Below are 25,299 nucleotides of genomic sequence, written 5' to 3' on the forward strand. Positions count from 1 at the left end.
ACTAACTCATTAAACAAACTGACTTGTTAAACTAACTCATTTAAAAACTGACTTGTTAAACTAACTGAGCCATTAAACACACTCATTAAACAAACTGACTCATTAAACTAACTCATTAAACTAACTCATTATGGAAACATACAGTGCTGACATTGTGATGACATTATTATTATAATTATTATTAAACAAACTGACGTTAAACTAACTCATTAAAAAACTGACTTGTTAAATTGAGCCATTAAACAAACACTCATTAAACAAACTGATTTGTTAAACAAACTGACTTGTTCAACTAACTCATTTTAAAAACTGGCTTGTTAAACTAACTGAGCCGTTAAACACACTCATTAAACAAACTGACTCATTAACTCATTAAACAGACTAGTTAAACAAACTGACTCATTAAACTAACTCATTAAACAAACTGACTTGTTAAACTAACTCATTAAAAACTGACTTGTTAAACTGAGCCATTAAAAACTGACTCATTAAACTAACTCATTAAACAAACTGACTTGTTAAACTAACTTGTTAAAAACTGACTTGTTAAACTAACTCATTAAACTAACTCATTAAACAAACTGACTTGTTAAACTAACACAATCAAACTGTGAACTTAGTGGGTAAACACACTCAACTCGTCTGATCCATTTCAAGAGGTCTTTGGAAGCATTTAGAGTTTTGGTGGGGTCAGTACTGATGTAAACGTTTGTTTGTTTGTTTGTTGTGACCGTTTGCAGCTCAGTTGTTTAACTTCTTGTACGAGAACCTCAGAGCCTCAGTTTGTTTTCGGTGGAGGTCCCGGCCTCTTCGTCGCCCCCTCCTTTTCAAAAAAGACACTTTGGTTCTATTCGTAGTTCCCCCCTCCTCCCTGCTCATTTTAGGAGGAAAAGTGGGTCTCTTTCATTTACAGCTGCAACAGCAGTCCTGGTCGAGCTCCAGCCCCGGACACCCTCCTAGCAGGGGTGCTTGAGGGGTAATATGGAGCTCAGCTGGGGGGCACAGTGACAGCCCCCTGAAGCTTCATCGCATTTTAATTACGGCGCTAACTCAGCAGCTCCAGGTCTGTTCTCCGGCTGTGGGCCATCCTGGAAGATAATGCACGCCTGCTTTCAGGTAATTATTTCATGTGGACAAGCCCGAGTGTTAAGGAGCGCTATTAGGAGGCGGGGCTATAAATCAGGCTGATTTCACTCAACAGCAAAATCAGTCATTAGAACCTCACAGACTTTTACAAAGCTAAATTACACAAACAGCAAGCTAACGATGTAAGACAGCAGGTGGAGGAACACCATCAGTTCTGCTGCCACCACCGCTGCAACTCCAACCAACTAATGTACCTCCAACCAATTAATGTACCTCCAACCAATTAATGCAACTCCAACCAACTAATGTATCTCCAACCAATTAATGCAACTCCAACCAATTAATGCAACTCCAACTAACCAATGTACCTCCAACTAACCAATGTACCTCCAACCAACTAATGTACCTCCAACCAACTAATGTACCTCCAACTAACCAATGTACCTCCAACTAACCAATGTACCTCCAACTAACCAATGTACCTCCAACCAACTAATGTACCTCCAACCAACTAATGTACCTCCAACCAATTAATGCAACTCCAACCAATTAATGCAACTCCAACCAATTAATGCAACTCCAACCAACTAATATGCTTCCAACCAAATAATGTACCTCCAACTAACTAATGTACCTTCAGCCATCTGCTCATGTTAGGACTTTAAGACCTTCAAGACAATCACAGCTTAAGTTGGTGGGTTTTTACAAAATTTCCAACAGAATATTTAACTTAAGAGTCTGATGATGATTTTAAGCTAAAGTTTTCAAAAGAAACTTCGTATTTCAACAAACCATCCTCTTCTTCTCCATTTCATCCTCCAAACCTCAGTCTTTCTGTCTCCTTCCACCCAGTGTGTCTCAAATGCAGGACTGATGGTTTTCACTCAGGTCCCATCAGAGGTCAGAGGTCACACACCCTAAGTCTCATTGACGGCCATTGTATCTGCCTCAGAGTTTTCTGAACAGGAAGGGATGATTCCTTCCAACCTGTCCAATTTTAGAGTCAGGATTTAAAGTCAGAATATACAGGAAGGGGTTTGAACCTGGAGTTTCAAAATAAAGCTCATAGATACCCTTCAGAGTAAGAGTCTGGATCAGACACAGCTTAGAAAGCTGTTGAATGTTATGAGTTTCAGGTAGGAGGTTTATGTATTTATCTTTATAGTTTGACAAAATGTCTAACAGAGGTTTGGCAACAGAAATAATCTGTGATAATCTCTTAAAAACGTTCCTGCTGAGACTAATCTGACCCTCACTGCTCTCTGTACCACCTGAACAACTGTTCTGATTCTTTTGGTAGGAGATATGAAATAAAACAACAACATAAGTCATATTTCTGATACTCATGTTCTGGTTTGTCTCCATTAATGGCTGGATGTCATAAGTTTGAACTAAATGGTGCAGTCTAATTGCTGACAAAAGATGTATTTAAGTTACATGAGAGAAAAGATGTGAAATAAGTTTGTGTTTTCTGTTCTGATCCAAAGTCTATGCTGAGTCATGATAAAACCTGTCCTGGTGATTCTGTGGTGTCATTGCTGGTTGAAACCTTTCCAGGAGGCGGTGTTGTATCCCAGAGCTCCTGAGCTCAGCCACCGTTCCCTGCAAAGCTCTCAGTCGTGCTTCACGGAGCGACTCGGACAGAAAGAGCTCTGCAGACGCTTCGAGTCTGGACAGAGCGATGATCTGCTGACAGGGAAGGTCAGCATAAAAGCCAGCGGACAGGTTTCAGGAAACATCAAAGTCCAGCAGGTTCAGAACATCTACAAAGACCTGTCTCTTCAACTCTCACAACTTGAGTTGAAAAGAAGTCTGAAGAGTGTGGAGAAGTTTAAACATCTCACCCTCCAGAACAACTAATGAAGCCTCAGCTTGTGTGAATGTCTGCAGGACAAACCCAACGTTGTGCTGCAGACTTTAAATAAATGTTAGCCAGCGAGGACTAACAGAGGTCTGGAGCCTTGGGGAGCTCAGGGAGGGGGGACGGGGGCCTCAGGATTTAGGTAAACGCAGATTCTGGAGCGCTCTCCTTTTGTTCTTGGCGTACCGGCAGAACAATGGAGCTGTCTCATTGATGGAATAAGATGGCCCGATTCTCCAGGACCGACCCAGGATCATGGGGTCCGCAGAGGGAACCCTGAAGAATGGCTGAATCACTTCCTCCAGGTGGGGGGGCATGCTTTCACTGGAGAAAAATGAGACCAAACTCCTTATCTACAAGTAGTTTGTTCCCGTTTGAAAATCTGACTCAGCCGGAGAAACTAAAACTTTGTTTCGCTTCTCTCCTGATTTTTCACATTTCTTCCTTTCTTCTTTTATATTTGGGTCTTAAATGTCAGAGTGATGTCATCAGAAATCAGGTTTATACGTTACCACACGGCAGTGTCCTGGACATCATCAAGGAAGTTCGACGATACTTTTGAGGTTTGAAAGAGTTGCAGAGAAAGAAAGGGGCGGAGCCATAGTAATGATGATGAAGGTAGAAGACTTCTCACTGGTCTCAGTGTTCTGGTGTTCAATTACATTTTAATTACCGAACTTCGCATCAGTAAAAACGAGAGAACCTTCACGCTCTGGGGAATCACCAACAGTGACCTTCAGACTCTGGTCCTCAGAGTGGATTTTTACTTTCCGTGAACTTGGTCCAGCCTGAAACAACAGATCCATGAACTAACATCGCACATCTGCTGCTCTGACTGAAGCTGGTAGGGAGGCCGAGCGAGGACTGACCTGCTGTCGCGCATGACGGCACTCGAAGCAGAGTAAAAACTACATCGTTTTCACGTCAGAGACTCCAAAAGACTCCAACAAGAGAAAAACAATCACAAAACCTGTAGCCGGTCGATGTTTTTACAGAGAGACATCGCAGGACGTGAATGTTCACAAGATATGACGACAAAGTCGTAAAGTTGACTACGTTGTTTGCAGACGATGCTGTGATCTGTAGTGGGAGTAAGAAGCAGGTGGAAGAAAGTCTGGAGAGGTGGAGGTAGGCACAGGAGAGGACTGAATCCATGAGTGGGGGGTGTCAGTTTATCTTGGGGTCAACCGTCCAACTGAAGAGACTGAATTAACTCTTAGGTGGTAAAATCGTATTTCTTTAATCTTTGTAGAGCTTGTTTCGGTAAAGTAATGTTGATTTAATTAATCGGGAAGATAATTCTCTTAGTCATCAGTAAATTGTTTAAAGTAGTTCTAAAAGTTGAGTTCTGGACCCCAATGAGAGTCAGGGTCACTAAGTTGACCTTACATTTAGAGATGACTGATTACAGCGTTCTATTGGAAATTGTTACAGATGTTTAAAATCAATGGTCATAAAATTACACATGAAACAATCACCCAATCCATGACCCATCGTGGGATCCAACCGAGCCACCCCAAGCTAGTTTTAACTCAACTTCTGACTCGAGCTAGTTTTAACTCAACTTTTGACCTAAAATGTTGGACGGGAACTAATATGCGGCTTCTCCCCGACAAATGTCCCACCAGCTTTAATCCAGAGACCGAGTGACTAAAAGAACCCAGTAGTTGTGTAGTTTGTTGTTTAATTGGTTTATTGTTGATCTTTGTGTGTTTTTTTTTAAACTTTTTTTAACATTTAAAAAAAACTTTAGGAATCACGCTTTAAAAATAAAAAATAAACGGTTTTTGATTTAAAGACAATCTTTTTTCTTTTTTATTATTAGACCTTTATGTATACAGGTTGGTTCCTATAGAGCCTCAAAGACTCATTTACAAGAGAGACCTGTTACAAACAACATAGAGGGAAATGAGAAAAAGAACACGAGGGTGGAGGAAACAAAAAAAATCATGTTTCACATCATTTCTTGGCCGGGAAACAGTTGATGCAAAAAAAAGACCTTGCAACATATGATAACATCATAATACATTTATGAACAGAGGTCGACAAAGCTGGTGAGTTATCCATAAACACTCCAAAGTTCTGATAAGATGGTACAGTGTCTATCAGCATCATGGTTGAGCTCGTTAAGTATATGAGTCTGAAAGCTCAAGGCACAAATTAATCCTTCACATAAGGTTGGCAGCTTCACCACGGCCTAAACTGCTGCTGGTGTCTTCCTAATTAATTAGTTGATATCCAAGTTATCCACCGATTCCACAAAGCAGAAACCCTGTTATCATAAATCCAGTAATGTACACATCTACGTCCTCCATGGACAGCACAGATAGGCACACCATCTTCCACTCCCCCCAGAAACAAGGACATTCCGAGCTGCGTGGGTCCGTTCGGGGCATGAGGGCTCTCCAGCACCCTGTCGTCTGGTGGAAAAAAATTGTCAATTGCGTTGAGGGACCATCTGACCAAATCCATAACGATTTCTGATTCAGAAGATGTGTAAAGAGAGGCTCTGAGGTTGACAGGACAAAAGAGCAAAAAAAGCAGGAGGGAGGGTAACAGCGACTGTCTTTGTCGAAGGCAAGGCGAATGCTTGTTAGGTTTCCTCTCCAGCAGTTTATTTGTTCAGAATTTGTTCTTGAATTAATGATTTAATGAGATTTTAAGGATTCTGATTTGTTTTGTCAGTAAAAACCTGCTGGTACCAGCGGCAGGAAACCAGCCTCATGAATCAGTTTCTTTAAAACCAAACCCGGCTGAGAAGTGATGAGTAGAAACACCTGAGGGTCCACATGAAGCCGGTCTCTGAGCAGGCTGGAAGTGAAGCAAAGTGAGTTACTTCTGATGGCGTTCAAGGGACCAGTTCGGTCCGTCACTGTGTCAGGGTGCAAAGTGCGAGGAATGGACTTGGAATGCTGACCCACCCAGGTCCGAGGCCCCTAGAGAGACCCGGGAGGCCCCTGTTATCCAGACCTGTCGCTCGGCAGAGAGCAGATAATGATCTGTAGCCTCTACCTCTCTGGTCCCAAACCTCGGGTGACCCTGAGAGACAGCGTGTGCGCATGACACCGGAGGAATTTTAATTCGGCCCAGGAATCAGCTGGCTCTCCTCCTCTCTGTGTTTTTTCCTTTTTGACTCCAATAATCAGGCAGCATGGAGATGAGACACACCAGGTTACCATTAAAGCTGCTCCTATGGAGGAGACGGAGTTAGAGAATGCCCTCATGGAGCGTTTCCAGATGAAAAACCTCAGGAACAAAACTCCATAAACTGAATTAAAGGTCTCAACTCTAAAACAAAGGAGGCTCATCTTCATGTCATGGTAAGACCTAATTAGTTCTCATGTTCTGACTAAACTTGTCCCATCTGAAGAAAGAAAAGGTCTGTAATGAAAAATAAAAGGGTGATGAAATGGATGCACGATGATGCACGACCCTTGTAAAAACAGCCAAATTAGAAGCAGAGATCACCTTTAAACACAGAATCGAACTTCCTGTTTGTCACAACAAATCTTCAGGCAGATGTTTGATTGACTGGAAAGAAACCTGCATCCATCAGTACTTCTTGGGAACTACAGAAAATACTTTGTGTTCTCCTTGAAGATGTCATTGCACTGGGTGACACCGCTGCTACAACCAATCGGAACATACTAGTGCTTGAACGTTTGCCAAGTCCAGTCAAATTTATTTGTATAGAACATTTAAAACGGGAACGGTTACCAAAGTGCATTAACCAAAGAGATACACATGGGGAGACTAAGCTGCAGCCACTTGAGCAGCGCCACCTTTTTAGATAAGGAAAGTGAGAACATGAGGAAAGATCAGAAACGACCTCAGCACAAAAAGCAACGTAAATAAGACAAACATTTATGCTTACGAGACAACAAAGCTGGTGAGTTGTCCATGGACACTCCAGAAAGTTCCAAAGTTCTGATAAGATGGTACAGTGTCTATCAGCATCATGGAATGATAAGGCCACAGATGTCCTTGAGACGGGGAGAGGGGCAAGCAGAAGATTCTAGTTTACGTATCCTCCATGAGCAATTTGAGATAAGTCAACCTGTCCAAGGCCAGCAGGGAGGCCAAATTCAGATAAACAACAACAGTTTGGGCCGCTAGACTCTGATTTATGTCTGCCTTCAAGTTCTGCTGCTAAACTCAATGGTGAGTCCAAACAGCCAGATTTATGGACATTCTGCCCAGTCCGTGCTCGATTAGCTTTCTCCAAGATCAAATCCTTCATGCCGACAAGTTCCAGGAGCCGCAAGTGGCCTCAGAAATCGTGTCCAGCTTGTGGTTGAGCTCGCTCAAGGCATAAATTAATCCTTCACATAAGGCTGGCAGCTTTACCATGGCCTAAACTGCTGCCGACGTCTTCCTAATTTGTTGTTATCCAAGGTATCCTCCGATTCCAAAAGGACAAACCCTGTTATCATAAATCCAATAATTTAAACATATTCTTAGAATCAGAATAAACTTTATGGTATGGTATAAAGGTATGGTATGGTATTACAATGATATTATCATTGCACAGCAGTGCAGCGAGATTATATTCCGTAGAGTTGTCCAAAACATGGGCGGAGTGCACGTGGCTGCAGCTCCTAGGAGTGCAGTCCCTTATTCTTTAGAAAGAAAAGGGGAAAGACCATGAGGATAAGATAGTAGTATTAATAAAAAAGATCTCTTCACACCTTGTCATTGTTAGGGCATGATTTAAGACATCATAAAACTCTACCAGCAGCACATGTATAAACGCATTACATGTGTATTTGACGACAAGACGGTGACATTTGTCCATGAAGAACTTCCAGATAGCACCATAGTCCTGATAAGATGTTGATGTCAGCCGGGACAGCTCTGACAATTGTTCACAGAAGTTCTCGGGACATACAGCAGAGCCTTCTTAGCTTACACATCCCCAGGAGCAATTTGATAAGTCGGTCTATTCAAGGCTGAATTGGGGAGTCACATTCAGATGAGCCACAGTTGTTTTTTTGTGCAGGCAGACTGTTTTTTCTCATCAGCCTCAAGTTCTGCCGGTACTCTTGATGATCTAAAATGGCCAGATTTGTGGGCTTTATGCTGGTCCGTGCTTATTAGCTTCCTCCAAGTTCAACCCCAACAATCTGGAGAGTCCCAGAAGCAGCAAGTGGCCTACGATTCTCATAAATCGCTTCCATCTCACAGTTGAACTCGTAAATCAGCTGAGTCTGAGAGCTCGAAGCACAGATTAATCCTTCAGATAAGGTCGGCAGCTTTGCTATGGCCGAAACTGCTGCCGCCGTCTTCCTTAATAGTTGATAACATAGGTATCCACCGGTGCTATCATAAATCCATTGATGTATAAATCTTTGGCATCCTCCAGAGACAACAAAGAAAGGCACATTTTCCACTCTCCCCACGAATCCATGACGTATCCTGCCACGTGCGTCTCAGCGGGACATGAGGGTTCTCCAGGACCCTGTCGCTTTGTTGAAAAAAAATGTATTGATTGCGTTGAAAGTCCAGCTGACCAGATCCATGACAATAATTTACGATTCGGAAGATGTGGAAATAGAAGCTTGGATACACAGAACAGAGAGCAAAAAAGCAGGAGAGAGGTTAAGAGAGACCGTCTTCGTCGAGAGCGAAAGAGGGAATGGCGTTTGTGAAGCCTTTAGAATTTTCCAATGACCAAGTATAATATTATTATTGTCTCTTTTGTTTATCTTGGTTTTCTTTATCTACTTTTAGGACATGTGTAAAAATCTGATAATGTTTTAGGTCATATTGATGCAGAAATATAGAAAATTATAAAGTGTTCATAAACTTTAAGCACCACCATACCAAGATCTTGGTGGATTGAGAAAGACTTGTTCAGAGTTAAGGCCAAAATGATTCTGATATGTCCGAGAGACGTTGTCCTGCATATTCACCAGGTTCTACACATCAGCAGCAGCTACCTAGACTGGATCTTACCACGTAAACCCACAGTTGCACCATGTTCAGGGCTCCCAAACAGTGGCACCACTGTTTAATTGGTGTTTATGTAGTTCTGAGATCTACTGTTCGGTTCATGATCTGAGGGTGGATCCACTGATTGGTTGATGTTTTCTTGTTCTGAAGCTGCATCTCCTATTCAAGTGATGTTCTGAGTGTGGATGTACTTTTCACATGTTGAATTGAGGATGGATCCACTGGTCAGTTTGTGTTTTCTTGCTCTGAGGGTGGATCCACTATTCGGTTGGTGATCTGAGGGTGGATCTACTGTTTGGTTAGTGTTTCTGTGCGTTTCGGCTCTGGTTCGCCTGCTTGCCACTCCTGAGGAGACAAGCTGTTTGAATAGAAAAGCAGAAGAAAGCTTTTCCTCGAGCTGTCAGTCCTGGTTCGAGTCGGGGCTTCACACAGTCCATCATCCTGTCTAGTTCAAAGCCCTCCTAGCTGCAGGTCTTTGTCAAAAGCCTGGTTGGATACCTTTTATGTTCAAGATGTAGGATTTCTCAGCACAACTTTGATTATTTATTTATTCCACTTCTCGTGTGTGATAGTGCCAATATTTTACACGAAAGTGCTCAGCCTGCTCTGAAACTCACGCTGCTTTACTGTAGAACCCCTTAGCCTTTGAAAATTCCTTTTTTAAGTCTCTTCTCCCCCTCAGTTCCCCAACTCTGTGGTTTCTGTGTCTGCAGCCCCCCAACACCTCTTCCCTGCCTTCCACACGCCGATCCCCCTGGATGTCCGGCACCACGAGGGACGGTACCACTACGAGCCCCACACCCTGCACGCCATGCACAGGTAAGGTCCTGACCTTCAGAGCTCAAGCCTGGAGTCAGCACAGCTTTTTGATCCAAATCTAAACTTCACATTGAATCTCTACCGTACGGTACAATGGATGCGTTTCTGTTTTAACTACGGAGCGGATGTCAGCAGATCCTGATTGGAGCTGAATATTTGCCAAGTTCAGTATCAGAACCAGATGACAACACGCTGACTTCCAAAGTGAATAAGCAATGCTGGGTGCAGATTTCTCCTCTTGTCTCTTTGCTCTTCAGGCTCCAACCATCAGGGGTTCAAACCCTCTGAAGTTCGGCTGCAGGATCTACGTCTTTGAGGAAGAATTAAAGAAATTTATTCTACTTTGGTGATCAAGGTGCCACTGAGAGAACTTTAAGGCTTTCTACAACAGGACTTTGGAAACATTCTTTCCTGGCAATTGTAGCAGAATTAACGTTGGTCGTCTGTTACATCTGAGCTTTTCTTCTTGAACCACGCTTCAAACGTTCAGCCGGATGGTTCGTGACAGAGCGATACATGAAACTGAAGGAAGCTTGATGCTTTTTGCTCTGAGTTCTTCTGTTCCCATCACAGTTTGAAGTTCTTTGCAGAACATCAGATGATGCTCCCCCAGACATTCGTGGCATTTAGATCTAGGTAAAGTCCGGTCCTGTCTAGACCTCCAGCCCAGACCTCACAGCAGAACCACCGTTCAGTTGAAACGGGTCACAGCTGTTTCACATCTTTAATGGGTTTTATTCAATCACAGACTGAGTTGGAGGATTTTTACTAATTTTACCAAAGAATTGTTCATCGTTGTCGCCTCCAGTCTTTAGTCTTTCTGTCTCTGTCCCTCCAGAGTGTCTCTGCTGGAGGACTGATGAGGTCCATCCAGAGGTCAGAGGTCAACACCCAAACACTCACTGACTTCCACCATATCTGAGCTTCCAAACAGGAAGTGAAGGCACTGACTTCCACCGTATCTGAGCTTTCAAACAGGAAGTGAAGGCTCTGTTTAACTTCTCCTCCATCAAACCCTGTAGAACCATCAAACAAAATCTGTGGTACCACCGGAACCTCCTGCTGCTCATGTGTCAACAAGTTCTTCTAGTTTTCACACAGAGACTGTTTGTCTGAGGCTTACTTTTTACTCTGCATTTCTGCTCATCACCATGACAACCAGTGATTCAGCAGCTTCTATGTATTACCCAGCATGCATTTCTTCCTCCTGTTTCCATCATGGCCACCCCCGTCTGATCGGACCAGTCATGTTCAGGAGAATTCAGACAGGAAACAGGAAGAGGACTGAACCTGGAGTTTCAAATTAAAGCTCCTGGAGCTCTTTCAAAATAAGAGTTGCAACTCAGATTATGACAAAGTTCTGACTTCCTGTCAGGCTTTGCAGAAAGGTTTTATAGTTCTGGTTTTCTAAACCAGTCTTGAGTAGAAATTCAGGGTTTTTTTTCGGTTTGAGTCTTAAATAAAGATTTGAGGTGAAAAAATAAAGAACTTGTAAAATCAAAGTTGTTTTGTGTCAGTCTGCAGCTGACGACTTCATTAAGAGCTGGAGCTAATCTGGCTGCTGCAGCCGTTAGCCCCGAGCTAACAATGTAATTAGACTCCCAGAGGTCAGAAGTCAGAGGTCAGAGGTCACTGCTGGTGGGAGCAGAGAAAGATTTATTTACCCTGAACATTCACACAGGTTTAGCTTCTGCTTCAAGCAGCTTCTCTGCCGCTGGTTTGGCCTTCAGCTGGTGTAAAGGACATAAACGGCACCAGAGGAAGACAAAAATCACCCCTGGGTGAAGAACCGGAGCTCCTGGCACAACACGAGTCTAAATGTCATCACACGAGAAAAAGTGGTGCCCAGACGAAGAAGTCAATAGAATCTGCGCTCTTCCATTTAAATTCACAGATCTGATGGTGATGCATACCGCGCGCCTGGCGGAAGCAGGGCTATTCATCACAGCAACGCAGGAAGTGGAGGCCGAGCAGCGGCGGGGGGCTGTCTGCGGACTCGGCCACCTTGATTAATGTGATTTGATCCTGACAGTGGACCCCTAATTCATCAGGACCTTGATCTAGCTGTCGCTCCCCCCTGCCTGTGCCAAATTCACCTAATTACAGCAACACTGCGCAGCAAATGAAGTGCGCTGTCACTCGTGGCCTGGCGCGGCACTTTATTATCCAGCCGCGGCGGCATGTCAGAGGTCCGCTGCTTGATTGTCTAACATGACATCCTGCCGCCGTCCTCTTCATCACTGTTTGCATAAACTGGAAGGAGACGGCCGCTGGTCTTCTCAGGCCTGTCAGGAGGAAAACAAGACGCCTGTTCTTCTTCTGTGCAGTTTCATGCAACAACTCAAGGAGGAATTCTTCCTCCTCATATGAAACTACAAAGACCTGCACCCAAAGACGGTTCAGCTCATCCTGGTCTGCTTTAACCAACCCAAACATCGAAGACACAGTGGTCTGTCCTGTCCAGGTTGGACAGAGGTTCTGCCTCCACTGGAGGAATCCAAGAATCTAGTTTGTTTTCAGTGGGGGAAGAACGGAGCGTGAGATCAACAGATGGACCGGAGCAGCCTCTGCAGTATTGTGAATTCTGAGTCGGTCCGTTGTGGTGAAGAGGAAGCTGAGCTGTACGGAGAAGCCCTCCGATTACTGCTTAGTCTACATTCCTACCCTCACCTCTGGTCCTGAACTTTGGGTAAAGACTGAAAGAACCAGATCCTGGATCCAGGAGGTCTAAAGGCATTCTCTCTGCAGGGTAGCTGGACTCTTCCTTAGAAATGGGGTAAGAGGTTCAAGTTTCCAGGAGAGACTCGGAGTAGAACCACTGCTCCTCAACATCCAGAGGAGACGAGTGAGGAGGTTCAGACATCTGGTCAGGATGGGCCCTGGACAACTCCCTAGGGAGGTGTTCTGGACATGTCCAACTGGAAGGAGAACCATGGGAAAACCCAGGACACACTGGAGAGCCTATGTCTGTCAGCTGGTCTGGAATGCCTTGGAGTCCTCCAGAAGACCTTGAAAAGATGACTGGACCTCCCTGATCATTCTGCCCCCGAGACCTGAGTCCAGAATGAGATGGACATGACTGTCTGTGATTGACTGAATGATTCAGTGAGTAACTGACTGACTGATTCAATGACTCGCTACCTCAAAGATTCACTGACTATCTGATTCAATGATGGACTCAGTGATTCACTGACTGATTGATTCACTGACTCAGTGATTCACTGACTGATTCACAGACTGACTCAATGATTGACTGACTGATTCATTGACTGACCGATTCATTAACTGAATGATTTACTGACTCAGTAATTCACTGACTGCCTCAATGATTGACTAATGGATTCACTGACTGACTGATTCACTGACTAACTCAAAGATTCACTGACTGATTGTTCACTGACTGACTGAGGGAACATGAAGGAGTCATGACCAACCATTCGTCGAAGATGTTTATCAACTTGTGAAGTCAGTCCAGGGTCTAAATTCTTCAGTGGGTTCATTAAAACAGGAGGACCATGAAGGGACTGACCACAGTTCTGGACTTGGAAGGACAACCAGTTCTCTGTGTTGGTCAAGCCTTCAAAGTAACATGATACGAAGTATTGGGACGTATCAGTGGTCCGTTCGACTGAAGACATGAATAAATTTTTCTCTGTGGATAGTTTTAAACTTTAAATCGAACCTGGTTTTGTGGATTTGGTTGTCATCGCTGGCACCAACCGCCACTCTGAGGCTGAAATCAGGTTTTATAACAAAGTTGAGCGTGAAAAGATTCATGGGTGTTAAAAGGAAGTGTTGTGTTTGTATCTGGGTCATTTCAGAGATGGGTCTCACTGTAGTTCATCTCCAGTCTTATCTACACAACGCCAAAAGCTGAAGGAAGGACTGGGACGGTCCACAGCCGAGTGTGAAGCTCCTGGGGGGTCCCTCAGCTCCTCTAAGCCCAAGGTTCTGAACTGGACACAGGTGGAGCGCCCTCTCTGGGTCAGGGGGGAGTCTTTGCCTCATGTGGAAAGGTTCAGGTACCTGAGGGATGGAAGGATGGAGCGGGAGCTGAATATACAGATCAGGACCTTGTCTTCTGTAATGAAGGCATTGCTCCGGTCCGTTGTGGTGAAGAAAGAGTTGAATCTGAAGGTAAATCTCTGGATCTACTGGTCTGTCCTCATTTCAGCCCTCACCTGTGGTCTTGAGGTCTGGAATAGGACCAACAGAATCAGATCCTGGATCCAAGCAGCTGAACTGGTCTTCCTTTGTAGGCTGGGAGGCTCAACCAGAGAGATAGGGTGAGGAGCTCTGTCATCCGGGGGTAGCTGCTACTCCTCTGGAGTCAGCTGAGGAGGATCAACTGATCAGGACGTCCCACTTTGGAGGTTTTCAGAATATGCTGCCCTGGTAGGAGTCCCTGGGTCAGACCCAGAACTCTCTGGAGGGATTATAGACATTCTCTGATCTGGGACCAGCTCATGGTCCTTCAGGAGGAGCTGGAGGGTGTAGATGGAGAGACAGAGGTCTGGGTTTGTCTCCTGGGCCTATTGCCTCTGGACCCGACCCTACAGACTCCAGGTTTGATTCTTTTCACTACATTTAAGGCATCAAAAGACTTTTTCTGTGTTAGAAGGTCAGAGTTCAGAAGGCGATGTTTGTTTCTCTCCAGACGTTTTGCAGACGTTACCTCCTGATGGACGCCTCCCATTTAAGGAGCTCCTTTCAGCCACAGGATGTGTAGATGTCTTCCTGACACCAGTCCATGTCTTCCTGGCACCAGTTCATGTGTTCCCGGCACTGGTCCATGTGTCCTCAGCACCAGTCTGTGTCCCCAGCACCGGTCCATGTGTCCTCAGCACCGGTCCATGTCCATGTCTTCCCGGCACCAGTCCATGTCTTCTCGGCAGCAATCAATGTTTCCCCGGCACTGGTCAAAGTTTTCCCAGAATCAGTCCATGTTTCTCTGGCACCGGTCCATGTTTACCCAGCACCGGTCCATGTTTTCCAAACACCGGTCCATGTCTACCCAGCACCAGTCCATGTTTTCCTGGCACTGGTCCATGGTTTCCCAGCACCGGTCCATGTCTTCCCGGCACCGGTCCATGTCTTCCCGGCACCGGTACATGTATTCCCAGCACTGGTCAAAGTTTTCCCGGAACCAGCCCATGTTTCTCCAGCACTGGTCTATGTTTTCCCAGCACAGATCCATGTCTTCCCAGCACCGGTCCATGTTTTCCAAACACCGGTCCATGTCTTCCCAGCACTGGTCTATGTTTTCCCGGCACTGGTCCAGGTTTTTCCGGCACTGGTCCATGTCTTCCCAGCAATGGTCCATGTCTTCCTAGTCCCAGTCCCTGTGAATCTGTAGAATCCAGACGTGATCCGAGTCCAGGATCTGTGACCTCACTTTGCTGCTGGCATTTTGTTAACACGTTAGCAGCTGCCGCGGTCGTTAATGACAAGTTGGACGGTAGCGCCTGTGTGAGCAACATCGTACCTGATCCACCACCTTCAAACACAGAACCTGCTTCATGTTCACTTCAGAACGACTCGGTTCTAAAGACCCAGAATTTTTAGGAGACTGGATTATGGACCAGTGACAACTGTGCTCCCGAACACACCGCAGTGTAGCTTTCAATGAGCATTAAACCTGGTCCTGTTTGGATCCGCAGCTCTGACCTCAGAACCAGAAGAGTTGAAACGGGCCACAGGCTGAATGAAGGTGGAGGATTTGACCACAGAATGTCTCCAAATGTCTTCTTCTCCATTTTGTCTTCCAAACGGCAGTCTTTTTCTCCTTCCACTCAGCGGGTCTCTTTTCTGGCAGAGGTCAGAGGTCACACAGGTGGGTCGCTGTGGGTCAAATGATGCTCTGATCACCAGACCCTCCTGGAGGCCGATTGGGTCTGCACGAACCACAAGACCCAACCTCTGCAGACCCACTGAGTTCTGCTGGACCTGACCTGCTGCTCATCCTTCAGCTCCCACGTCCACGTGTGTGTGTGTATATATATATATATATATATATATATATATATATATATATATACATCCGGGAGGGACTCAGAGTAGAGCCGCTGCTTCTCCACGTCGAGAGGAGCCAGTTGAGGTGGCTTGGGCATCTGTTTAGGATGCCTTCTGGACGCCTCCCTGGTGAGGTGTTCTGGACACGTCCCACCGGGAGGAGGCCCAGAGGAAGACCCAGGACACGCTGGAGGGACTATGTTTCTCGGCTGGCCTGGGAACGCCTCGGGATTCCCCTGGAAGAGCTGGCCCAAGTGGCTGGGGAGAGGGAAGTCTGGGCCTCCCTACTTAGGCTGCTACCCCCGCGACCCGACCCCAGATAAGCGGAAGAAAATGGATGGATGGATGGATATATATACATTTTTACTTGTTTATTTATTTTTCATTTAACCTTTATTCATACAGGTTAGTATCACTGAGCCTCGAGGACTCATTCAGAAGAGAAACAAAAGTTATTTATCTACTGTATTTATTTATTTATGAATCACAGACTTGTTTAATTCTTGAATCCACGAGTGTTTCTGAAGGTCCACCTCACATCAATTGTACTTGAACTTAGACTAACATGTCACATCTCCTCCATAAAACCCAGTAGAACCATCCAACAGAACCTGTGGCACCATCAGAACATCCTGCTGCTCACGGGTCAACAAGTTCTTTGATCTGACTTCTAGTCTTCCCACAGAGACTGTGGGTCTGAGGCTTACTTTTTACACTGAGATTCTAACTGTAGTGCTGCCCCGCCTCTTTCTGCCACCTAATAAAGCGGGAATCACCATGGCAACCAGTGACTCAGCAGATTCTGGGTTCTTGGACCTTAATTTATTCCGAACCTCTGTTGTCTACAGGATCATGGTCGGCCCATAAACTTTTGAAGAACCTATCTAAATTCCAACACCAGTCTGAATGGGTCCATCAGATCAAGAACCAGACCAGTCCAGAACTAGCCTGAACAGGTCCACCAGATCAAGAACCAGACCAGTCCAAAATGTTATTCTGAAGGAGTACCAGGTTTCAGTTGGGCATGATGGTGGTTCTGGTGGTCCCTCAGGCTCTTCATCAGAACTACTCAGGAGCCACAGTTACTGAGATCCAGCAGCTCAGGGGTCAGACATCATTAAATTCGTTTAATGGTTTAAAATCTGTTTTTTTTTTTTTAAATGAACCCACTGGTGGACCGGACTGAGTTCACTTGTGGGCCTGGTTTGGCCCCTGGGCCCCCACTTGAATAGCCCTGGTGTAGATGTCAAGTCTGAATATAAAAACCTAAGTGACATGAAAAACAAACATAATTTGATCCTTGTTTAAAAAAAGACATTTTTCTCTTCTAGCCCCACAGGTCTACCTGGCAGCCCCATCCTCTCTGACATCTCCCTGATCCGCCTCTCGCCAGCTGCCGTGGCGCCCGGAGAGTCTCCGTTCAGCCCTCCTCACCCGTACGTCTCCCCCCACCTGGAGCACTACCTGCGCTCGGTGCACGGCAGCCCCGCCCTGTCCACGATCTCTGCAGCACGAGGACTCAGCCCTGCAGACTGTGAGTCCACCACTGCCACAAGTCCTGAATCACATCACTGTAAAACAAAAAGGAAGCGTGAAATTCACTAAAACTTTCAGTTTCTCTGCCCTTCCTCCATCACCATGGCAACGAGTTAATCTGCAGAGGCTGGGTCAAAAAGGCGGGAAGCCTTTGCCACTTTTAGCATTTAGCTGGACTTTGCTACTTTTAGCATTAAGCTAACCGTTGCCACTTTTAACATTTAGATCATTTTTGTTATACGTTTAACATTTAGCTAGCCTTTTCTACTTTTAGCATTTAGCTAACTTTTGCTAAGTTTAGAATTTAGCTAACCTTTGATACTTTTAGCATTTAGCTGGAGTTTGCTACTCTTAGCATTTAGCTAACCTTTGCTACATTTAGTATTTAGATACCTTGTTACGTTTAGCATTTAGCTAACCTTTGCTAAGTTTAGCATTTAGTTAACCTTTGCTAAGTTTAGCATTTTGTTAACCTTTGCCAAGTTTAGCAATTAGCTGGACTTTGTTACTTTAGCTGGTGTTCTGTCAGGTCATCACAGGTTACCTGTGTGTTTCTCAGCGTCATCGCTCTGAGGCTCTTCTTTAGATTTAAATGCCTCGCTTCAGTCCAGCTGACAAGATGGTAAATTGTTTTCCTGCTGCTGCAGGCTGGTGTGGTCCAGCTCTGAAGACAGAGTCCTCCTCAGGACCCAGTCCTTATCTGAAGACAGAGTCCTCCTCGGACCCAGTCCTCAGCTGAAGATAGAGTCCTCCTCGGACCCAGTCCTCAGCTGAAGATAAGAGTCCTTGTCGGGATCCAGTCCTCAGCTAAAGACAAAGTCCTTGTCGAGACCCAGTCCTCAGTGGAGACGTTTGTCTTTCATCAGTTTTAGCCGTGGAAACGTAAAATAATATTTTCTCTGTGAGACTCTTGAAATCTTCATGTTCACAGGGAATAAACTGGACTGAGGTGTAGCAGACTCTGGTCCTGGGGGGGAGGGGGGTAAGGTCTACAGACCCCTCCAGTCATAAACCCCCTCTCACCAATCTTCTGTCCTTGTCGCCCCCACAGTGGCCCATGAGCACCTGAAGGAGCGTGGGTTGTTGGGACTTCCCCCTCCCCCCTCAGCGGAGTATTACCACCTGATGGCCAGCCACCGGAGCCCCTACAGCGAGCTGCTCCTGCAGGGGGCCGGGGGCCCTGGGGGGGCCCACCTGTCCGACTACTTCGGTCCCATCGAAGGTGAGAAATGAGTCCTTTCATCTGAAACAAACCAATCAGAGCTTGAGGGAGGGGACACAGAGACCTTAAATTAAGACCAGGTCTCAGGTCAGAGTCCAGGCTTCAGACACAGTTGGACTCTGTAGACCAGGTCAGGTCTGTCTCTGTGAGCTGGACTGCCGATCAGAACCTGTAGAAGTTGTCTTGTCTGTAGCCTTCAGACTCCAGCAGGATCGTCTGGGCCAACCTGGTCCTTTGAACCTGTCAGACCCAGCAGTCCGGGACTCACAACAGGGCCTGAGTCCAAAACCACCGTTTGTCTCCGGCTGGACTCAGACTCATGGAGAACAATTCCAGAGACACATCAGTGAGGAGAGAGATGTTCAGCAACCCCAACAGAACCGCCGTCCAAACGAAGACTGAGGACTGGGCTCACGCTCGGACTGTCCAGGCCTCGGGCAAAGGTCAAAGGTGAACCTCCTGAAATGCCTTGTTGAATTAGGCTGGAACATTTCCCAGGGTCCTCTCTGACTGAACAATTAGCATGTGCTAACTGCTTAGCTGCTGAATTTTACGCACACATTTCTGACCAATCAGATTTGACCTTTCAGAGGAGGCGGGGTCTAACAACAAGCTTTACGAGACACATTTTAGAGGAAACAAGTTGAATATTTTACCTTAAAGCAGATAAAAAGGCAGGCTGGAGGATAAATCAGGTTTAATAAATAAAGTTTGATGTTTTAAAGCTCAGCCTCCACCGGCATTATGGACCCCCCCCCCACGCCCCCCCAGTGGTGGCTGCTGATATAAATCACAATGGAGGAGCGGCGAGGAAGTGGCTCCGGTCCATTCATCAGTGGAAGTGGCACATTAATAAACACATCTCCCCAGAGGTGAAGGCAGGAACAGAGATGAATATGGCTGCCGGCGCTGAACGTCGCCGTCACAGACGAGACCAAAAAAACCTCACCTGACCCCCCCCCCCCCCCAATCAACAACCTGAGCTGCAGCTGATTAAACGTCCAAATTAGCGTCCCATGACACCCCCCCACAAACACGCTAATGTCTTCGGCGATAAACCTCCAGAGCCGTCCCTGGAGAAACCGGCGCTGATGTTCGCCTTGTTTGTGCATTTGTTACATCATCATTTAAAGTCCATCGGCCCAGGACCCCCCCCTCGTCAGGTCCCACAGCTCCAGCTTCTAAACAGATAACGGATGTTGGACAGACTAAGAAACACTGAGCGGCCATCATTTAGAACCACATTTAAAGACAAACTGAAGAGGAGGCGGGGCTACAGCAGGAGGAAGGTCAGAGGTCAAACTCCCTATCAGAACCTCCTGCTGCTCATGGGTCAACAAGTTCTTTAACACATAGACTCTCTGAGGCTCACTTTTTACTCTGTGATTCTGTCTCAATGTGCTGCTGCGTGATGCCACGCCACTTTTGGCTCCCTAAGAAAGAGGGCATCACCATGGCAACCAGTGACTCAGCAGCTTCAGGCAGGAAACAGGAAGAGGTCTGTACCTGGATTTTCAAAATAAGAGTCTGTCACAGATCAGGTTCACTTCCTGCTGGTTTTTAGGGAAGCTGACTTGATTTATTAAAAAAAAGCTTTTGATTTGATCCCTGCGATTTTTAAAGACCAATAGTCAATAACAAAAGTAATTAACTGGATTTCTGGGTCCAATTTGAGCGAGCCTTAACACCAGATTATCGTCCATGTTCCAGAACGGATCCGACTCCTCGATCGTTTCCAAGCAGCAGAAATCGATGGCGAGTAAATCGGCCTCATTGAACACAATGGAGGCCACGAGGAGCGGCTGATGATCACCTGCGCTGCTCGGGATGAATTATAGCTGCAGATAATAGACACAAACTCCACCCAGAAAGGGCCCTGGCTGGGATTTGATCCGGTGACTTTCTTACTGAGAAGCAACAGCTCTACCCACTGTTCCACCGTGCCATCCCCAGATGGATCCAAACATTGATATTATCTCCATCATTGTTGATGTTGGATCAGACGACACTTTACTTTCTTCCTGTTCTCCATCACTTCTATATTCCTGGTTCTGGTTCTGACCAACAGATGAGCCGGGTTTTCATGTTCCTTCTCCTTCGTGGTTAGATTTGGGGCACACACAGAATCAAACCAGTAGTTCTCAGGGACAGAACCAGGTCCAAACTCTGGATAAAAGGTTCAGTAGTCCTGACCCACACCTGGAACCTGACACACTGACTCAGGTCCAACAAGAACCAGAACAAAGCTGTCCAGCTGTTGTAATGAAGACACTGACACAAACTACTTCCTGTTTGCAGAAAGTATTCAGAGTCCCAGGCGTGTCTATGGATGTGAAGATTCTCTCCGTGCATGCGTGGGTTTTCTCCGGGTACTCAAGTTTCTTCCCACAGACCAAAAACATGCATGTTAGACTAATTGGTAACTCTAAATGGTCCCTAGGTGTCCCTGTGATGGACTGGAAATCTGTCCACGTGTCCCTGTGATGGATTGGAGACCTGTCCACGTGTCCCTGTGATGGACTGGAGACCTGTCCAGGTGTCCCTGTGATGGACTGGAGACCTGTCCAGGGTGAAGAGGCGAATAAAGATAATGGATAGATAGACAGATGGATGGTTGGATGGATGGACAAATGGTTGGATGGATGATGGATGGAAGGTTGGATGGCTAGATGATGATGGTTGAATGGATGGATATAACAGCTGGACAAATGTATGATGGATGAATGGATGGATGGATTGATGGATGTAATGGTTGGACAAATAGATGGCTGGATGAATAGATGATAAATGGATGGATAGATGGTTGGATGGTTTATGGATGGATGTAATGGATGGATGGATGGATCCATCAGATGAGTTGGTTCCTCTGAGTCTAAGGTTAGCAACTTAGCCTCTTGTTCCTGAGTGATGGTAGGATGAAGTGGGGCCTCATCCTCAGTAATGAAGACGTTGATTCGGTCTGTCGCAGTGAAGAAGACTTAGAGACAGGGGAGGAGCTCCATCATCTTGGGGGGAGCTGGGATTGGAGCTGCTGCTGAGGAGGACTGGAATTAGCTGAGGAGGTTTATCTGATCTGGATGCCTCCCTTTAGAGGTTTTCTGGCCACGCCCCCCTGGGAGAAGACCCCAGGTCAGATGGATTGAGCTGCATACTACTGCTGCCCAGCAGGACTGTAACACACGACAGAGCAAAAGACTGCAACGTGTTCACTTCCTGTCTTTCTACAGCTCAGATTTGGAGCTATAGTTTGTTGTGGTAGTAGCTGAAGGTTAGCCCCATCACTTACTCTGAGCACCAACAGATCACAGGGAACATTTCTGTCTAAGGTTTGACCTACAAGACAGAAACGCAATAATGTCAGGAGTCAAAATGAATCTTCAGCTAAAGCCTTAGTGAGACCAAACTTGAGGGTTTTCTCCATAGATCTGAGTTCTGATCAAACTGACCAGTTTTGGTTTTCTTCTAACCGATTCAGACGTGATGTTATGACGATGTTCTGACCTACTTCAGACGTGATGTTATGACGATGTTCTGGCACCAAACGTGTGAACACAGTTTGTATTTCTGTTAGGTTTACAGTCTATACCCCAGAGACTGGTTTCTTTACTGTCACAGATGGTCAACTAGCATTTACCAGGTTTCATAGATTATTATTGTCTACAACATCCCCAGTCTAGTCCTGTTGTCAGAATCTTTGTCAGTCAGATTACAGCACCTGGACTATGTGTTGGTCCACAGTGTCCCGGTTCTCCAGTCCCAGACTGATGCCCCGGCTCAGCAGGAAGCGGGCCCTGTCCATCTCTCCGCTTTCCGACGCCAGCATCGATCTCCAGACTATGATCCGGACCTCGCCCAACTCCCTGGTGGCGTACATCAACAACTCCCGGTCCAGCTCGGCTGCCAGCAGCTCTTACGGACACCTGTCGGTTGGAGGTCTCAGGTACACCCACTCACCTGGACAAACACCCAGAGACAGATCAGGTTCCTTCTCTTCCTGACCCATCCTTCCTGATGAGTCATTCTAACATTCTACACCTCGTTTCCTGTTTAACTGGGTCCATATTTTCCTGTTCCTGTACTTTTGTTTTTCCTCTTTCCTCTTTGGTTTTGCTTCTCTCTCTCTCGTTTCTTGTTTTCTTTTTCTTTTCTGACGAGTTTCATTTTGACCTCAAATATCTGAGGCTTTAAGAACTAAATGATTTTTAATACAAACGTTAGGAACAATAAATAATACAGCTTGGTACTTACACAGGGTGTCAACTGAGTACTTACCCAGTACATATATACAGGGCTTTTACCAAGAATGTACCATGTAGATACCTGCACGTATCCTGTAGTTACCTGTACGTATTCATAGTTATCTGTATGTACCCTGTTACAGGGTACCTGTTTGTACCCTGTAGGTACTTGTACCTACCTTGTGTACTCTGTAGTTACATGTACATACTTTGTAGTTACCTGTAAGTAGCCTGTTACCCGTTTGTACCCTGTAGTTACCTGCATGTATGAAGTCACCTGTACCTGTAGGCACCGGTATGTACCCTGTAGGTACCTGCACCTGCCCTTTAAGTACCCAGTTGTTGTAATGTTTATTTTCCTGCTGATCATCAGTTTAGTTTTCTTTGTTTTTGGTTTCGCAGCCCTTCGTTTCCATTCCCTCATCCCATCAACTCTGTGGCGTACCAGCAGCTCCTCTCCCAGCAGCGAGGTCTCAGCGCCTTTGGTCACAACCCACCCCTCATCCAGACTACGCCCACGTTCTCTGGACACCAGTCGGGCTTGAGCCTTTCCTCGATGAATGCCTCGTGCCACAACATAGACCTGATGTCCAAGGTGATCCAGAAACTGGAGCTCAAAGGTTAAATTCTGACTGAATATCAGGAGAGTTTGTGAACTGATTCAGGGCTCTGGTTCCAGCCTCTGATTCAGGACTTGAAGGCCCCCCACCCCCTTGTGATTTCCAGCTCTTAAAACAACTGTGTATCCAAATGTTTAATCTTCAGCTCCAGTTGCCATCTGTTTGTTCTCGCTGTAGACCTGGTTTGTCATCGTCTTGTTTGATGCCGGTGCTGTGTCCCTCCCCCACCCACCCCCTGGGTCACAGTGTTATGATTTGTGGTGCATGAAGCAGCCCACACCCCCTGCCCCCTCCTCCTTCTCCGAGGTAAACTCTCAGTGGGGAAACCCATCATTTCTTCCCTCCCACGCAGTTGGTTTCCTGGTGTAATCTGTGATTCAGAGGGTCAAAGGTCAGCAGGGGCGCCACGGCATCAAGACTCAAACTCAAGTTATTCCACAGTTGACTCTTTTATCCCCCAGACTCCTCATGTTTTAAAAATACCTTCAATCCACAGATCAATGGAATACGTGTACAGTGTTTTAATTTAATTTAATTTAATTTAATTAATGTCTTTGTCCTGTCCGAACCTTCAGAACCAAACCTGAAGGGGTTTCTGATAAAACACCAGGATTGTGGTTCCAATCCATTTAATCTGGAAAAGATTTGGAAATACATTTAAAATACATTTATTTAGTTCAGTTCTTGTACAATGAGTAGAACCTCCAGTTACAAAGTTAATCCGTTCCAACGGGTGATTTGTACGTTGAAACTTTTTACTTTAAACATGTTTTCAGTAGAACTAAAGGTGTTCAAACTGTTTATTGTGTTTAACATCAACACGCTTATTAAGCACTGATCCTACTCAATGACTGATAAAAACTGAAAAATTAATGTTAGGAGGATGATAAAGCAACGGACTGGGTTTCTGTCACGTGTTCTGAAGCATCAGTCTAGCATTAGCCTAGCGCCTTCCTCTTCCTGATACTCAATACTGGTATAAAAATTAGTTTTCAGATTTAAAACAAAAGCAGGTTTGATTCTGACGGGAAGTTGAGGCCTAACCAGGCTTCTGACATTGACCAATCAGAGTTCATCGTGTCAGTCTGGAGGAGGAGCCTACTTTAGCTTCAGTTTCACAGGATGTAAATGTCCATTATTGATGATAAAATGCTTACAGCATCCCTCTGAATCATCTGTTTCCAGAACCATGGAGGCGACCCGGCAGTCAGCAGCACAGTGGACCCCATGAACAAAAGGTCAAAGGTGAAGGTGGAGGCAGAGGGAATGAGGCTGGCGTCTCCTGTCTCACCGGTAAACCAACCAGATATTTGAAAGAAAAGTACCATAAAAATACTTACGTTTTAATGAAAATACTCATCTGTGAGTCAGAACATGACACTGGAGATATTTTGTAACAAGATTTCAGTCTTGTGACGTTTATGATACGTTCTTGAAGCATATATTGCTTTAGTTGTTGAAGTTGAAGAGCGGGAAATTTTCAGTGTACTACAGTGTTAGCATGGAGCATCCTACAGCGATACAATACAATACAACTTTATTTATAAAGTAACTGAAAACAACACCGTTGGCCAAAGTGCTGTACACTAACACATAAAAGCATAAAAATAAAAAACATAAAATCAACAGTGTTGGCATGGGGCATGTTGCAGCATTAGCATGCATGCCACAGCAATAGCTTGGAACATGCTAAAGTGATAGCTTGGAACATGCTACAGCGAAAGCTTGGAACATGCTACAGTGATAACGTGGAGCATGCTACAGTGATAGCAGGGAGCATGCTACAGCGATAATGTGGAGCATGCTACAGTGATAACGTGGAGTATGCTACAGTGATAGCAGGGAGCATGCTACAGCGATAACGTGGAGCATGCTACAGTGATAGCAGGGAGCATGCTACAGTAATAGCAGGGAGCATGCTACAGTAATAGCAGGGAGCATGCTACAGTGATA

At 45.6% G+C, this 25,299-nt stretch overlaps 1 protein-coding gene across 1 annotated transcript in view; it reads left to right on the forward strand.

Moving 5' to 3' along the window:
* LOC119428810 (zinc finger protein GLI2) overlaps window positions 1-25,299 on the forward strand; it is an 82,999-nt gene that overhangs the window by 39,269 nt on the left and 18,431 nt on the right. Inside the window, exons 3-8 of the mRNA XM_037696497.1 lie at window positions 9,613-9,718; window positions 17,062-17,264; window positions 18,318-18,488; window positions 22,227-22,428; window positions 23,129-23,321; window positions 24,532-24,639. Of these exons, the coding sequence (XP_037552425.1) occupies window positions 9,613-9,718; window positions 17,062-17,264; window positions 18,318-18,488; window positions 22,227-22,428; window positions 23,129-23,321; window positions 24,532-24,639 (983 nt within the window). The remainder of the gene's footprint in view (window positions 1-9,612; window positions 9,719-17,061; window positions 17,265-18,317; window positions 18,489-22,226; window positions 22,429-23,128; window positions 23,322-24,531; window positions 24,640-25,299) is intronic.

Source organism: Nematolebias whitei, chromosome 23 (assembly GCF_014905685.2).
Source record: "Nematolebias whitei isolate Nwh7 chromosome 23, NemWhi1, whole genome shotgun sequence".
NCBI lineage: Eukaryota > Metazoa > Chordata > Actinopteri > Cyprinodontiformes > Rivulidae > Nematolebias > Nematolebias whitei.